Here is a 17,169-nt window from a genome sequence, read left to right on the forward strand (position 1 = left end):
CAGGCCTTCCCATCTGTCAATAGCTGTCATGGAAAAAAAAGCACAAGTTCACCATTGCAAACATTCTCTCTCCCTCTTTCTTCCTTTGTTTTCTTTTTTTTTTTTTTTTTTTAAACCAGAGGCACTGTTCCTTTTATGGGGGAGTCTGCCAGCTGAATTTACCATTCAGATCACAGGGAGAACAGCAACAGGTTCTCCTAAAATAATTTCCACCCACAGAAAACTCCCAGAAGGATGAGGCTGTTATTTCAGAGCTCCCCCTCTTATATTTTTTTTAAGGCACACTTTTTTCCCCACAGACTGCAAAATGGCTGATAACACTGCTGTCAGCTGGTTAGTACCGCCTTGTACTAGGGGCCAGTTAAGCTTTTGGGAAGATTTCAGGAGCTCCTTACAGCTCTCAGCTCCTCCGGGGCTGCAGCTTCACCCCTGGAAGAAAGCAGGCCACAGCTACACAGTGTTGATACCACCCCCAGCAATAGCAGATCTGTAACCTTTAGCTGGCTGTGGGAAGCTACAGAAATAGCCTGCAGGTGTAAGGAAGTGTTTGCTCATCATCTCACCCTTTAAAAACCTTTTCTTAGGAGAAAAGCCATAGTCCTTTTCCATATTCAACACTCAGTATCCCCAGAGTGGTTGTGTGATTCTTGTCCTCAAGTGAACAGTGTGTTTCTACTTCAGTAACCCCCCTTGACAGGCTACCACACACATTTATTACTTTCTGCATGAGAAGGTGCTTTTCAGTTCAAGCTTTTCTCCTCTTTTCTTCTGTGTTTTTAGGTGGAGACTTAACCACTCACCTCTGAACAGTTGAAAATAGCAACTGGGGCTCAGGTGACATGGTCTAATAGTTTTTAAACTGTAAAGGAAAATAAATTTTTAAGCAGCCCTTTCTCAAAGTAGGCCAACTTTATAGTTCTGTTTAGTTCCAAACAAGAACATCCCATGCTCCCCAGGGCCAACCTCAGCACCTTGCCTGATTTCTGCCTGACCACATGCACATCCACCAGTGCTTTTCTCTCTGCCTTGGCAGAAGTGTGAAATCCCCATGGGTTGGACACTCAATGGGGGGAAATACAGAAAATAAAGATTCACATCGAAAGAAAAGGGTGATTCACAATTGCTTTTCTTAAAACATTTTAACAATGCCTTTGTTATTGCAAAGTTTAAATCATAATTAGGAGAGGGTTAAGAGGCCAGGGCTGCAGCCCTCACTCACAGCATGTAGTAGCCATCCAGCTGGAGGTGCTGGTCTTGCCTGCTTTGACATGCTCTTCCTCTCCTTCCCAAATGCAATTGCGGAAGAACGATATAGACAGCTCTCCTCTACCACCTCTGTAACACTAAATGCCTATCAGCTAATACGTTTACTTAGCTACAGATGGAGGGAGAATTAAAACCTGTCTTCTGCAAGGAAGATTTTTATCTGCCATTCTCCACTTGCCTGTGCTACTTGAGATTCATCATGGGGTAACCCCTTAACTCCAGTGTTTTTAAACTGTCCAGCTTGTCTGTTCTCATGAATATTCGTTTTTTAAATTAGCTGAACTATTAATTAACACATCTAGTTCATGAACACTCAGATCAAATGGAAACAGTTCCCAAAGAATAATTATCCCATTAAAAACAATAGAAGAGGCAAAAAAGTCAGAACAAACAACTCCGGATATAACACTGTCTCTCCCTCACTTCCCCACATAACCTGGAGCCTGCACAATATCCAGCAGAGTTCATTGTGATCTCCTTCCCTTGGAAGGAAGCTCCCAGCACCTGACAGGAGCTGTCTCTACCAGCATTCTCAGTCCTAGCCTTCTCTCAGGCCCCAACATCACCAAGGCCTCCAGGTAGCTGTCATTTCCCTCACATGGCTACAGAAGTGCAAAACAGTGCCTCCATGGCTTAGGTTGGAAGGGATCTCAAAGCCCAGCCAGCACAGCCCCAACCCCTGCCATGGGCAGGGCTGCCCCCACCAGCTCAGGCTGCACAGGGCCCCATCCAACCTGGCCTTGTGTGCCTCCAGGAACGGGGCACCACAGCTTCACTAGGCAGCTGTGCCAGCACCTTACACCCTCTGAGTTAAGAATTTCTGTGTAACATCTCACCTATATCTCCATATGCTGTAATTACCTGGTGTTAGACAAAGGCTTTACCTGTTCCTTCTCAGGTTATCAGATGCAATCCATTCAGACAAAACTGAAGGGCCACTATCAAGCATCCTCTACACAGCCAAATTACACAGCCCTTTTCTATAGGCCATGGAAAGAAATGGCAACAAGCCCTTCAAAAAAAAAAAAACACCCTGCAAAGAAAGGTTCAAGGAGGCTGTATGAATAATGAAACAAACACCTGTCTCTCTGCACTGAATAGAAAGTGAGCCTATGAGGAACTTGCCCAGATCACCTCTGGGATTACTTTAGACTTCAAAAAAGTCAGACGAATTTGACTTTCAAAGACAGCCCATCTTATGGCTGACCACTACACAGGCCCTAAATAGCTCTATGGTCCCTCCAGCACTGTCTGGACACCCAGATGCCTTCCCCTAAAGCAACTATAGCACAACAGTATTTGCTATCTCAGTGATACTGAGAAAGAGCATGCTGATGTCAAGATACTCTTTAATACAACATTTCCACTGCTCTGCAGATCTGTGAGGTTACGGCATCACACAGCAAAGACATTTCTTTCCTGTTTTGAGAATGAACACACACAAAAAAGGGGAGGAAACTAGAAACAGAAAATGTACAGTGACACTCACACCCTGTACATTTCTGAGAGGAGAAAAATTCCTGATCCCCTGTAAGATGTGAGGTTAACAGAATGAATAACACCAAATGGTATTGTAACCAAGATTTTCTACAGATAGCATAGTTAGATTGTGATAGGAAAGAGACAATCAAAATAAAGGAAAGATACTTACCTATGTCCCAGGCCTACAATAGGAAACTTCAAAGGAGCAAACTCCAGAAAAAGATCCTTCCCCAGTGGTGGTCAGCCCTTAGATGGAGTCTGGGAGAGGTGGAGCCAGACTCTACCCCTTCCAATCACACAGGTACATTACCTTCACCTGTGGCCCGGCGCTGACTCAGCGCTACCTCAGGTGATCAATCAGTGGTTCAGGCCATGATTCAACAGTTCCCAATTGAACAGATTCAATTGGAAGGGGTGGATCCTAGCTAAGCACCTGAGCTCCCCTGGGTTGGCCCTGCATTCCCATAAGGTGCTCAATCACTGCTTCGAGCCGTGACTTAGCATTTCCACTACATCTTTCTTCCTGTAAAACAGCAGGCTGTGTGCTGGGGGTGGTGGGGCTGGAAAACAGAAGATGCAATGATAAATTTTACCATGTCAGGTTAATAGCTCAGGAGTTTTAAGTAGCATTAAACTGTGCTACATTAACAGCCTGGGCTCCCAATGCATACAGCAGAGCAATTGAGAGATTTCAGACATTCAAGCCAGTAGCTGAGTTCCTGTAGGTTTGTAATACTCAAGTGCTTGGCCACTGTTGCCTACAAATGTACGTAGCAAGCTCCATACTTTCATGAGTAATTTAAACAAGGTTAAGAGAAGGCTGCTGCTAGAGGGGACAATCAGCCTCATCCTTCCTCCTCAACCATCTCTGACCTTTTCTCCTTTGCTCACCAATTGTGAAAGCCACTGAACTACCTGAATTTTATCTCTGTTGTACAGAGCAACTTTCAGCCACAAGAAGCTCTGGGATGCCTGCTATAACTCTGAGAGCTGGTGTGAGGGACAACGGTTGGAGAAAGAGGTTGGGGAAGAAGATACAACTTTCCCCTTAGCAATAAAACAGTCTTGGTCCCATTTTGTTTTCAGGAATAGAAGCAGAAGTAAAATACTATTCAATTTTTTTTCATTTTTTCTTGGCTTAGAGGCTGCCCACCACATTTATTTTGTACCCAGGGCTGCACAGGTTGCTCTCATTTTCTTATTCCTACAGTGGAAAAGAGCAATCCCTGTAAGCTGGAAGTAATGCTTCACAGCTACACAATCCTCTTTTGTAGTACAAGACAGACATCAAAATAAATCACATCACTGATTTCAGCTTGGAATGACAAGTGTCTTAAGTCTCAGCAGTGTTTCTTTGTTGATGTCACATCACACAAAACAAATGCCTGAGCTTCCAAGTTACCCAAGTGTTCACTGCTTTGCCCTCCCACCACATTGGTTTTCTTTTTGTAGCTGAAAACACGAACACTGATACAGACACATCCACAGAGGGACTGGGTCTGGTAGGACTCTGGCAGTGGGGGTACTTCATGTGGCACTTCATTACAAACTCTAAACTTTCCTTTTCTTACACGGTGGCAGTAAGAATCCTCACAATTCAGTCTCAAACACTCCATAGTTTCTGGACCAGCTAATGGAGAAAGGGCCTTACATATCACCCCCATAATTTGGTTACTTATTTTCCACATCTATCTATTCCTCGTATGTTCCAGATACATATTCTTCCTGTAACAATAAACATTTAATTCTCAGAACATTTCAGACAGCTACCTCTATTTCTTTTTTCTCCTTTGTTTTGTTCTTTGGCATTTTGGGGAGTAGAAGGACTAGGAGGTGAAGGAGAGCATTGCATATCTGCCACATCGAATAGACTTTTCAAATGTTATTTTCTTCTCAAAGTATTTTGCCCAAGTCAAACTTTGGCCATGTCAACAATTTTCCAAACCTCCAGCTAAAACAAAGGGACTTTTTGGTCTGTCCCAGCCCCATCCCTTGCACATACATAGCAAAGTGTAAACTTCCCCAAATCCACTCAAATGTAAGCAACCAGAATAAGCTTACTTGTGTTAGATCTTACCTATCTGCACAAGAGGTACAACTTAAAACCACCACATCCCTAATTTGCCTGTGATATTTTACTCTGTACTACTCACATGAAAACAGCAGATAGAAATGATTTGTTCTCAGTCACTGTTATTTTTAAATCATCAGAATTTATTCTGTATGGTTTATTCCAAGCAATTGTATATTGGAATGTGGGCAGACACATTGTCCTTTGGTTTTTTGTTCTCTGTTTTTTGCACATACCCAAATAGATGGTAATATACACCTATGTACACATATATACAGAGAGACATAGCAGCAAAAAGGAATCTTCTTATGAAGCTATGCGATCATTAGACAACTTCTGCTGAAAGTGTTAGAAATGTGCAGATGCTTCTACATGGAGAAAGGGATTTAAAATGAAGTGCACCTTCCACACAGGATTTATACAATGCCTGGTTTTTAGAATGAATCCTCCCCTAGCAGTTCTATGTAGCGAGTCTGTGTCAAGCCTGGGACAATACTGAAGCAACTGAGGCAAGATCAAATAATGGTGATTGCTTGTGAGAGCTCTTTTATTGACCTTGCTTAGATTCCACTATCTTTTAAATATAGGTAAATCTATTTTTTCTCTTGGAAATAAATTGCCATAGAGCTGCTGCAATAAGCTACACACAAGAATCTTTTCCTATCAACTATGGTATCAAGGGAGAGAGCTAAGATATATTCTGAACCCAATATTCTGTATTCCTGTACAAGAGCCAGCCAGTGAGACAACATGACAGCCAAAGGCCAAATCCTTCGCCTTTATACCTGGATTGGTGCTGTTTTCTTATCACTTCTTTTGGGAATATGGAGGAATATGGAGGCTCTCTATAGGATGGATTTTAAGCCTAGAACAAAGGTAAAACATAAGATCTCATATTTAAGTCATATATGAAAGTGGTCCTTTAGGTCCTAAGCCTTTTAAGATATTTTTGACAGAGATACTGAGGAATGCAATAAAAACACACCAATTTTTACATAAACTTTACTTCAGAACAGCAAAAAAAGAAAGAGCAAAAATATGCTCATTGTTTTGTTCAGCCTTTTATTCCATCATTATGGCACAAGATAGAACTTAAAGACAACATCACTGAATACATCTTCAACATCATTAAAATTAAGACTAATAAGTTTTATAAAATTCTTTTGATATGATACACTTTCCCTTATCAAGTGATAACAATTTTCTGTAGAATACTGAAGTACATTGCCACCTGCTGGCCAGAAACGCTTTTGCAATTTGAAAACAACGTGTATAAAACATCAACATTTGACAACGCAACATACAGTTATTGAAGAAGTACTACTGACCCAGGCTTTGGCACGATATTTATAGAAACGCAGCTGTGAACTTCTCCTAATGGCATATTCACTTCCAAAATTCGGTGTGACTCCCTTTTGCAAATATCCCCAGCTCTATTTTTGCATTCTCTAACTTTCTTCGCCGTGAAGCCTTGTTGTTTCAAAGGAAAAGCCATATTCTTTCTCTGTTGTTACACCACTCAACTTACTGGGTTTGGTTTTCTATAATTTGGATTCCAGTTTATTGTTTTAGAACAATATATAAAATCATACATTTATAAATATATATATTATATCCTGTATACATAACATTGTTTTTCCTCTAGGCTGGTAGGGCAGACTTTTGTGCTACATCTCCCATTGGTTTAGGCACAGCCTCATTCTTGTTTGCTTCTCCAAACCACTTCCTACTAGAATCTAAAAAAAAAATATTCTTACTATTTAGCTTGCATCAAATTTTAATTTTGTTTGCAAATAAATTTAAAAGAAAAATATTTGGTATTCCCCCCTCCCAGTCACTACTACCCTTATAAAATATATATGGCTTTTCACGTTCCACTCTGTTTTAGTGTTTTTCAATAGGCAGTGAAAAGAAGGACAACTTTCCCCTCTAGGTCTTTTTTCTAAGCACAGAAACCAGCTTGTGCACTTCCTATAGAATTCCAATGCGTATCACGGTAACGTAAGTGCAGTGATTTTTTAAAAAAGCAGTCACGATCGATTGACATCTGTATATGAAAACATAATATATGATTATCATACAATACCCATTACAGAATATACAATCATCAAACTGCAGATATATAAATACATTTTAGCCACGTCGAAGCAATACTTTTATCTTATAAACAGCATATGTATGCATACAGAGTTATCGGACTAACATTTCCACTTTTTTTTTTCAGAAGCTTGCTGAAAAACAGGAACATTCCTTATTTGTAAGTAGCCTGCTTGCCAGTGCTGTTAGGAAATTAAAGTGAACAAGGTTTAAAAAAAATTATATGTAACTTATTTGGTAGAAAACAAACAAGCACCCCCCAGTTCTCCAATGTCACCGTTGTTTTCCTATGAGAGGGAGCTTAGGTACCTTAAGCGGCAGTTCCGTGGAGTCTGATCATACAAGGGTCTCTGGGAGGGCGTCAGGGTTATCAGCTGATAAAAGCTCCCAAATTTGCCATCTCTCTCTCTGCCAGTCGTGCCAGTCTGGCTCTGAAACATTTTTACTGTTCTGACTGTGAGCTGCCGTTGAATAGATGTTACCTGTTTGGGTGTGTGGGGCTGGGCGCTCCTGCCTGGAGACGGCCTGCTCAGGGGCTTTGGCTGTGGGCCTTCCAGCTGCCCTGGACCCTGCACTTTTGTCATGGCGTTGAAGTCTCCACAAAGAGTGCAACGTAGAAGAAACGCTTGATCGCTGCGACAACGCAGAGCTTGATTTGGGCTGTCCAGGGTATGGAGGTGGTGGCCTCTCTTTGCTGTAGGAGGGCTTGGCAGTGCTCTGCGAGCAACCCGCGTGTGAGTCATGCTCAGTGAGGTCCTCCACACTGCTTAAAGTCAAGTGCCGCTCCGACTTGGAGCGCGACTGGTCCAAACACCTACTGCTGGCTTCAATGTGTGGGTTACTGCATACCCGGGACATGGCAGGCTGGAGCTGGCACTCAGGAATGGCGGCAGTCGTCTGACTCCTGCGCATGACTTGCCTGCCGTGATCCAGTTCAGAGGAGCTGCCCTGCCACCGAGGAGAATATATGGAGAGGTTCCCTTGTGAAAGAGAGCACTGTCCAGGCCGCAGCAAGCTGCTTTCGTAAATGTTCCCGTAAGAACCTGATGGCCAAAGTAAGAAAGATGTCAGTCTGCAGTCATTTACATGGCATTCTACAAGTTACTGCTGCTTCCCGTATTATACCACGAAGAAAGATGGGGATTTTTATCACCAGGCTATGCAATTAATGGTTTAACAGCCTCACCACTGCCTGAACCTGGGGACATGGAGCCAGGCTCTTGTCAGCAGTGCCCAATGCCAGGAAGGGGCTCAAAACCTGGCAAGCGTTTATGCCTTGACAGGCATAAATAAAAAACAACAAAAACAAAAACAAAAAGCCTTTGGGCTTGAAAGTTCCAAGACAGTTCTGACCTGCAATTCCTGTGTCTTTGCAGCCACTTTTCAGTGTTGAATGCCAGGTGCCCCAGATATCAAAATGATCTTCTGAAACATCTAAATAGTAAAGAGAGCAGGAAGAAAAAGACGGGTCGATTATTTCAAAGCCATTATTTAGTAATACGTAAATGGAACAGCAAGTTAAATTGACACAAAACTTTATGCAAGGTATCAGAGTTGTCAACATCTACTAGCATCGGGCTTACTGTGCACCTAGCACAAACAGACCAAACATATACCTTTACTGAATTTTTTTCAGGCTCAGATCCTGTAAATGAATTTAGTGAACTCTGTATGAGCGGGACACCTGAACCTGCTGAAGGAATGAAATTTTGTTTGTCCTCTCCTTTACCGAAGTCAATGGGAGAATTTGGGCAAAAACAGGATGATTTGGTCAAAAGAAGTCAGTTAGCTTTTTGAAAGGAAAGAATGGCAAATGTCCCTCAGGCACCCCAGCCCCAGTATTCACTGTAAGGCAAGCTCTATCAGCCTGGTTCTCACAAAGAAGTGCTGTCACATTACAGATTTAACAAAATGCACACACCAGGCCTCGTGCTGGATTCTAACCTTTTTGTACTCTTTTCTAATTCCATCTGGCAGCACGAAATTTCCTAATTCTTCACAGTCTGCTATCATTATGACACATTAAAGTCCAAAAAACTGTTAATATGATGAAACTTCGTGTCATTTCCTGTTCCTAACATAGCGGAAAACTAACCACATTTTGAAACCTGTTCAGAGATTTGGACGCTGAACACAGAAGAAAAATGCCCATTGGCATTTATAAGGCTTACAACTGAGATAGTAGTCTAAATCCCATTAATTCCAAATGGAATTAAGTGCCTAACCACTACTTCTGAAATTGAAGAATACTACCAAAGAGTTTTCTGCACCCTTACACACTGAAATTCCTTTAAGTTTGGCTCACTGTACATATATTTCATGAAAGGAAGTGTTAATATTTTTTGACATTTTTAAATGAAAAGCATCTGGCAGAGCTGGTGAGCTATCAGCTTTAACAAGAGTTCTTTACAGAAGAAATTGTTCAGGTGTGTGCTCCCTAGACAGGTATGGAAATTATGGATCCCTGTGCTGGTAGTGCTAGGTGTGTTATTGGTAACAGATGTAAAGCTGTGCAGCCCAGCTGTGTTCTCCACTGCAAAGCAGTCGAGGTAATTCTTTTTAACTGGACAAAATTTACAGCTTGACATCTTAAACTTAAGACTTTCCCAAAGGGTGGAGTATAGCACTGCAGGTATTACAGTCCTGGCAAGCAGAACTACAAATAACAATCTTTACCATGCTCAGAAAAAGGCTGAAAAGCTGGACATAAAGACTTCTATTTTCCTACACAATAGCTCCAAGTACTGACAAAAGCCACACAAATAGCATCCACGACAGCAGGCTGAGCTAAGGGTGTTGGTCATACCTGTGAGGCTGCTACGCTACAATAAGCTCAAGTCCTGATAGTATCATAGAATCAGCAAGGTTGGAAAAGACATAAAGGTCATCCAGTTCAACTGCCCACCTATCACCAATAGTTCTCACTAAACCATGTCCCTCAACACAACATCTAAACATTCCTTGAATACCTCCAGGGTCGGTGACTCCACCACCTCCCTGGGTAGCCCAGTCCAGCTCCTGACCACTCTTTCAGAAAAGTAATATTTCCTAACATCCTGTCTGAATCTCCCCTGGTGCAACTTGAGGCCATTCCCTCTCATCCTATCACTACTTACATGAGAGAGAAGGCCAACTGCCTGCTCACTACAACCTCCCTTCAGGTAGTTATAGAGCAGACATGTTTCAGCTACATCAGAAATCCCCACTGGTCATTTAGATTTAGGAACACAAGGAAGATATACCTTTTCCAGCCTCTGCTGCAGAAGAATTCTCCTTTGTCTTAGGCTGCAAATGACCACCCAGTGTGTACTGTTCCGGCAGCCTGAATGTCTTATCTGGGCTGTGCACAATTTCTTCTTGCATTGCCAACGGTGAGCGCTCGGACAGTACGGGGGAGTTGTTGTCATATGGGGAGACATCGCCACTCGAAGCTTTGTTGGAGTCTGTGGAAGAGTGTCTTTCTCCTGTGGAGTAGGAACCTTCTGACCGCAGCATCTCAGGACTTCTGGGAAATGTTGTTAAACAAATGACGTTAACGAAAAATGCTTTATGTTCACAGCTATGCATGCACTTTGACACCACACAAATAAAATTAAATGCAACAGTATGGTCACAGCTGCTGAAATGAAAACACTTCAGAAGCAGTAGAAAAGAATTTTCCACGAGTAAAACTTATGCCATGAAGTGGCCAGCAGAGGCCACTAAAAATCAAAAGATGCTGCTATCAAGAATGAAAAAAACAAAAACCAAACACTGTACAGCTCGCCACAGGAAATTGAACAGTGAATCAATTCCTTATGTTACCTTGACAATTCTGCTTGTTGCAACAATAAATCTGAGGGCATGATAGGGAAGATTAGTTTGATGATAAGCAGTATGCTAAAATCACTTCTTCCATTTTACAGTAATACAGTCAGTGAAAGGAAGTACTTAGCTTATCTCTCACACTGTGAGTAGAACACTCTTCTAGAGGTAGCAGAAGGTAAATGTTCTACAAAGGACTAGCAATATATCTGTCATATTTCTGATGGAGGCAGCAAGCAACTGGCTTTAATTTTGACCCAAAATAAACAAACAAAACCCCCAGCAAAAAGTACATCCCAGGCTCAGAGAGAAACCTCTCATTTTTGAAGTGTGTTGGAAATACCAAGGGAAATTCTTCACACTTACAGTTTACTAAGTGGACAGAAGACAATCTGTGAACCACAGAACATCCCAAAGAAAACAGAGAAGTATCTTTCATTTGGTCTTCTCTTGATCCAAGCTCTTTCTACCAGTAACCTCACATTAATGTCTACTGCAATAGTATATATTATGACAGAGGGTCTTTCTTGACATGTATATGGAGAACGGCCAGCCTTTCTTGGAGTTCAATCCAAAGATGGCTTAAACTGAGTGCGGAGCTAAAGGACATTATTTATTATAGAACAATAACCCTCTTCCCAGACAAATCAAGTGAAACTGAAGAAGGAAAATAAAGAAAACACACAGTGGTAAGCCACAGCAAAATAAAGATTGATATACAGATATTGACAAACACTAATACTACTTTCAAGCTGTTTCTTTCCTCCTTATTGATTTACAAGTGCTATGTCCTGAATCACAAGATATATACACTCAACATCATGATCAGTGTTTTTCAATACTTTTTTTTTTCAGTGTAAAGGGAACCATAATGTGTTGGGATTTAATTATGCTTTCTCCTAGTTATCTCCCAGCAAGGAAATCAACACCAAACTGACTATGAAGTTTAGTCAGGGCCAACTTACAAGATCAGAGCTGCAGCGTGGCTAAATAGCACTATCCCAGGCTTCCCAATATGGCTGGCATAGTAACGCTGGTGAACCATTAAAAAGAAATCACACTCTACAGCTTCTGATGAATTATTAGCCATTATATACTTTAAGATTCTAAAATGCTATCACAAACTAAACTCCTTCCTCTTTTTTTTTTGTTTGTTCCTTATTACGCCCTCTCTCTCCCCTCCCAAATTCTAAATAACACCCAAACCACCAAACCTATGCAGTAAACGTGAGTTAAAATGAAATCCACTTGTAGGATAAATAATCCCCAAGGATGGTACTCAAAAACAGCATGGAAGATGGTATATTTCAGTAGGTCTATATTCATGGTACACAGATAGCAAGCAAAAGCGGATGGCTCGCCTTTAGGATGATTAAGGCTCGCTGTGGACTCCATGCAGGAGGGATCTCCAAGAAGAGATCCTTCCCTGGTGGTGGTCAGCCCTTAAATGGGGTTTGGGAGAGGTGGAGCCAGGCTCCAACCTTTCTAATCACAGATGTATATCACTTTCACCTGTGCCCCTTGTGGCTGACTCGGTGCTCACCTCAGGTGACCAATCAGTGGTTCAGACTGTGATTCAACAGTTCCCATACACCACTGAAGTAATGTTTTGAGCGCCTTATTAGAGTCAGAAACACCTGAGAGAAAAGGGAAGCAGTGTACGCATCTATAGATTGCCTGTGACCGAATGTCTTTCTCTCCAGCTTTCTAAACTGAGCGTCATCTAAACCTCATCCTGTTAACATAAAGGCTTGTCACATGTAAATCTTTGCAGGACCAAAACCTAACTATATTGCACAGGGCAAAGAAGGAGGTCCAGTCCTGCGCAGCCATGGCAAGGTAACACAAGGAATGAGGGGAAAGGGAAATGCAAATGAAAGGATGTGGGAACAAAAACTTGAGCTTTGTGAAACATTTAATGTCTTACCTTGAATGATCTCTTATAGTCTATCTCGTCTCAAGACAGAGCTCCTGATAAAAATTTACTTAAATGGAAACTGTCATGTCTTTGAAAACTTCAAGCTTCTAACCTCGTTTACAATTTCTGCTAGTAAAACCATGCAATGATTTATACCTAATATCATATTCAAATTTGCTTAGAAAAGAAGTGAAAGAAATGAAAGAAAATGCCTGAAGACTAAGATTAATACTGTAAGAAACCTTCAAAATGGTTTGAGTCCTTTGAAGCTGTAAATTGATCTCATACATTTGCTTTACATACATCATTTTAAAGATGCTATTTAAGAACTAAAAAACTTTGACTCACATTTTTCCAAATAAAGAATTCCAATGTATTCCTTAAAACAAAGATTTAGTATCTGCTTGGTTTACAGTTTGAGTTCATTAGCAATCAGATATTTACTAAAATTCAGAATTCATCACCTTTTGCATAGTTGTGAGATGGTCTACCCACACACTGGGAAAAAAGTATAGAAGCAAATGTAAATTCTGCTCAGAGTACACACTCACCTATATGCAGTCTACGAATAGCAGCTTATATACTACCAAATGTGAGAAATGGGAAAGCAAGTGAAATATTTTCTGCAGGTTTTGAACTACATTAAGGAAAAGATTTAAGAAATGGTTAGGTATACCCATCTGAGTGAAAGGTATAGAAGCTGCAGAAAGATCCTATGACATACTGGTTCAAAAATACTGCCGAGTTTAAGTTATCCACCATTCTGTCAGTATGAGTGACTTGCAAAAATTTTAATAATAATAATAATTACTTCTACAGAGGACATTCCTACATTTCCAGTGGTGTTCAGGTCATCAGAATAGGAACTCTCAGTTCTGGCAGAAATCCTTTTCTGCTATGCCTTAATGCTTCTGAGAGGAAAACCAATTATACCTTACAAGAAGCAAACGATAGAGAGAGTGATAGCATGGCAGCATGAAACAGCAATTTACATATATATTTGAGGTACCACCAACAAAACAGATTCTTACACAACTAGTTGCTACTGTAACAGGGTAGTGGACTCAATGATTCAGGAACCCTCTGCAGCTCTGTATTTGAACATGCTGCATGGCCTATTGTATGGCCTCATCTTGGATGCCACAGCTTAGGGTGGACTAAAACCTATCATCACCATCCAAAAGCACTTGAAGACTCTATACATTTAAAACACATTTACTCTAAATTTACCCTTAACCACACTTGCTCTATTTGCTAACCATGATAAGTGACAAATACTCATAAGAAACATTTTATTTTTGTCTTAAAGATTCTTCATCTTACAGTTGGAAACTGCAAATTCCATTGTCATCGAGCCGACATACAAAAACGTTAAGTCATCCACAAAAGCAGCCTTCGTAATTGCTGCCACTGGTGCTTTACCATAACCATGTTCCATAAAGTCCCTGACACACCATTCATGATGCTCAACTCTTAAGAGAACTGAAAGATGACAAACATATGGTTTGTCCTCCTTTGAGGAGGAAAAGAGATTGTGTTTTCTGTCAGATTAGAGTCAAGAAAGCATTCCAGCACTTCCATTTCTCAAAAACAGAGATGTGAGAGCAATTGCAGAAACAGGACCTTTAGATCAAGTAACATAACACTGAAGTCTTGAAGTTGAATTCAATCACTAAATTATGCAGCCAAGTAACTTTTCTGATGAAGATTCTCTCAAGAATATCTAAAGCTTTCTGTTCCATGGATCTGAATTTGTGATGTCATTTTGAGTACATAATCAATAAAATTCCAAGAGTTGTTGGAGAGTCATTGCTATGAAATCAAGACAAGTATCTCCCTGTTTTCTGCTGCCTCACACTTCTTACAGAATAGATAACCAACAAACACATTACCTCCAAGTCAATATTATGTCCTGAAAAAGATCAATCTCTTAAGAGCATCACACTCTTAGCAATAACGCTAAGCAACATTTCCTCAAATTTCCTGGAATATCTTAACCAACAAATTGTAATCACAGTGAAAACATGCTTCATTAATTTTAAGAATAAGTCACTCACATGATATCAGAATAGAAGGCAAATGAGAAATATAAGTTTTTCCTGTCCCAGTGATACTTTATCTGCCCACTAATGCAAATACAATAAATTGGTATTAGTGTAGCCATAATGTTCCTATTTGGTTTAGCAACCTTTTCTTACAAAGCTGATCTGTGGTGACCAGCTATAAACAAAAGATCTATTTTTTCCTGTAGGTGTGCATGTTGGCTGAAAATGAAAATGTCCATGGAAAGGTCAATAAACTTAAAATAAATGGGATCTAACAATAAAATGTTTTACTCAACAGTTATTTGCAACATAAATTTATGCTCAATTAGTATGTGAATTCACATGTGAGATACAATTTTATGTCTATCATATAGATTGTGAACTCCACCAGGAAGGTTTTCAAACTGTGGGCTTGAAGAAAGAAGTCTCTACAGAGTACCAGATTATTAGCATATATCACACAATTTACAGTCTTAGCCCATGGCAAGTGTGAAACAAGTGTAAAAGACATCTAAGGTAACTAAATACTTGGCATATATTGTGAACTAAATATGTACATGGCTAGTTGCTGTCAGATAAAACTAAATGAAATTATTTCTTAACTGTAGTACACTAAAGAAACACACAGACAATTACCACGAATCAGATGATATGTAATAATTTCCTTGTGTTATGTGTGCATATGGCTAAACTAATAACTAGTAACATCCTTTACAACACATGATAAATTCTGAAAGTTTTTTTTTTCAATTTTTGTTGTTAAAGTAGCCTTTTGCCCCAATGCATTAATTGTACTATTTCTTTCATACATCTTCCTTTAAAGCTTGGCACACCATTACATTACTGCCAAAAGTACAATGTTCACAGGGAGACAAAAGAAAAAAACAAAAAAAAACCCATAGCTAACTCTGTACAGTTTCCATTTTAATTATATTCTGAATGCACTAGGCACTTTCCACACACACAGGAAGACAAAGTCCAATCTGTCCCAGAGAGCTTAGCATCTAAGAAACCTCTTAAAAATTACTTAAAGCAAGCTGGTCACATTTTGTAATTTTAAGAGTCTGTCTTATTGAGATTCATTAGAATAAAGGCAATGATTGTGTATCCTGTGAGAAAGCCAGGAGTCCTGTTAATCCAGATGTACAAAGTCATAGCGTTAAGGCACATGAGTGAAAGCAAATGTAAAGCATACAGAAAGGTGGAATATGTTATGTATCTCAATAGTGACTGGTGTGATTCTTTTTCTATTCATATATTTCACAAAGTATATGATTAAATAATACCCAAAGAATTTCCATAAGCCTGTTGTTGCAGCAATTGACTTGTTTACAATGTTCTACCTAGTTCACAAGTGTATACAATAGGAAAAGAACAACAAACTGGTTAAACAGTTAGCCATGATTGTATTAAGGCACTCTAAGGTGTGTTTCACACTTCCTCTTACTGAAGACTACAATAAAACCAAGACATGAACCAGCCAATCACTAGAATACATCCTGACAGATAATAGTGCACTGAATATTTTTATGTACATATCATTCTTTTCTCTGCAGCAGAACACAATTTTTTATTTGAATCGGGAAACAAGATTTGTCTTTAGGAAACATGGTACGAAAGTCATAATTTCTTTGGCACAGTCTGTTTAATGTGGAGGATTTCTCTACTCCACTGTAGACAGTGCAGAAGAGCTGTGGAAAACTACAACCTTTAGAACACTTCCAGTGGGAGATAAAAATTCCCAGCAGAAACAAAGATGATGAAAAAAGTGATTACTCACGATGACTGGGAAGCTTTCCTCCTCAATAAATAGTCCACAACATCTGGGTCAGTCTCTAATAGGCTAATAAGCACTTCATTCTGTAGATCAGGGGAAACCTATGAAGAAAACAGAAAAAATACTTAATTGGAGATAAATATTCCTTCCACATACATTCATTATGGTACAATGATTAATCTAAAAGATCAAGTAAAATTAAATTTATAGAGAGTATATAAATATTCAGATGCTCCCGCTTAAAAGAGAAATTTCATATAACAGATGAAAGTAGGACTGAAGGCCACTTCGTACAAAGCCAAATGCTGATTACTGTTGAATACCCTATTGCTATCTAGTTGAGTATTATAACAACAGTGGGATTATTCAGTTACTTCAGTCACAAAAGCCACGGTTTAAGGTCCTACATCTCCATTTAAAGATCTGGAGATACATAAAAATTTCAATTCCAAGCAACTGTGTATCACCTGTTTTTGAAGCAACACAAAATGTCATTACACAGGAAGGAGAATGTTTCTTCATATATTCCATGGCATTTAACTTGAGTCCCTCTCATATGGAAATTTCATGATAAGAGCTCTACCTCAATAGCTCCTCCATCGCTTTATTTCAGTGACAGATGCTAAAAGTAAACATTTTCCTAAATTAAGCCTTACAAACACGTAATCTTCAGATATCTGAATGGCCAAATTCTGGGATTTAGAAGCAC

General features: G+C 39.9%; 1 protein-coding gene across 3 annotated transcripts in view; it reads right to left on the reverse strand.

Moving 5' to 3' along the window:
- Positions 1–5,849: 5,849 nt before the first annotated feature.
- The window catches only part of ARHGAP6 (Rho GTPase activating protein 6), a 287,722-nt gene continuing 276,402 nt past the window's right edge, over positions 5,850–17,169 (reverse strand). For all 3 annotated transcript variants that reach the window (XM_065741365.1, XM_065741366.1, XM_065741367.1), the window contains exons 10-13: positions 16,464–16,561; positions 10,159–10,421; positions 8,270–8,350; positions 5,850–7,959 (exon numbers count right to left, since the gene is read on the reverse strand). In XM_065741365.1, coding sequence (XP_065597437.1) covers positions 7,253–7,959; positions 8,270–8,350; positions 10,159–10,421; positions 16,464–16,561 — 1,149 coding nt within the window. In that variant the 3' untranslated portion in view covers positions 5,850–7,252. The remainder of the gene's footprint in view (positions 7,960–8,269; positions 8,351–10,158; positions 10,422–16,463; positions 16,562–17,169) is intronic.

The sequence above is a fragment of the Cyrtonyx montezumae genome, unplaced genomic scaffold (assembly GCF_038088225.1).
Source record: "Cyrtonyx montezumae isolate F1298 unplaced genomic scaffold, pur_monq_1.0 scaffold_3, whole genome shotgun sequence".
Taxonomy (NCBI): domain Eukaryota; kingdom Metazoa; phylum Chordata; class Aves; order Galliformes; family Odontophoridae; genus Cyrtonyx; species Cyrtonyx montezumae.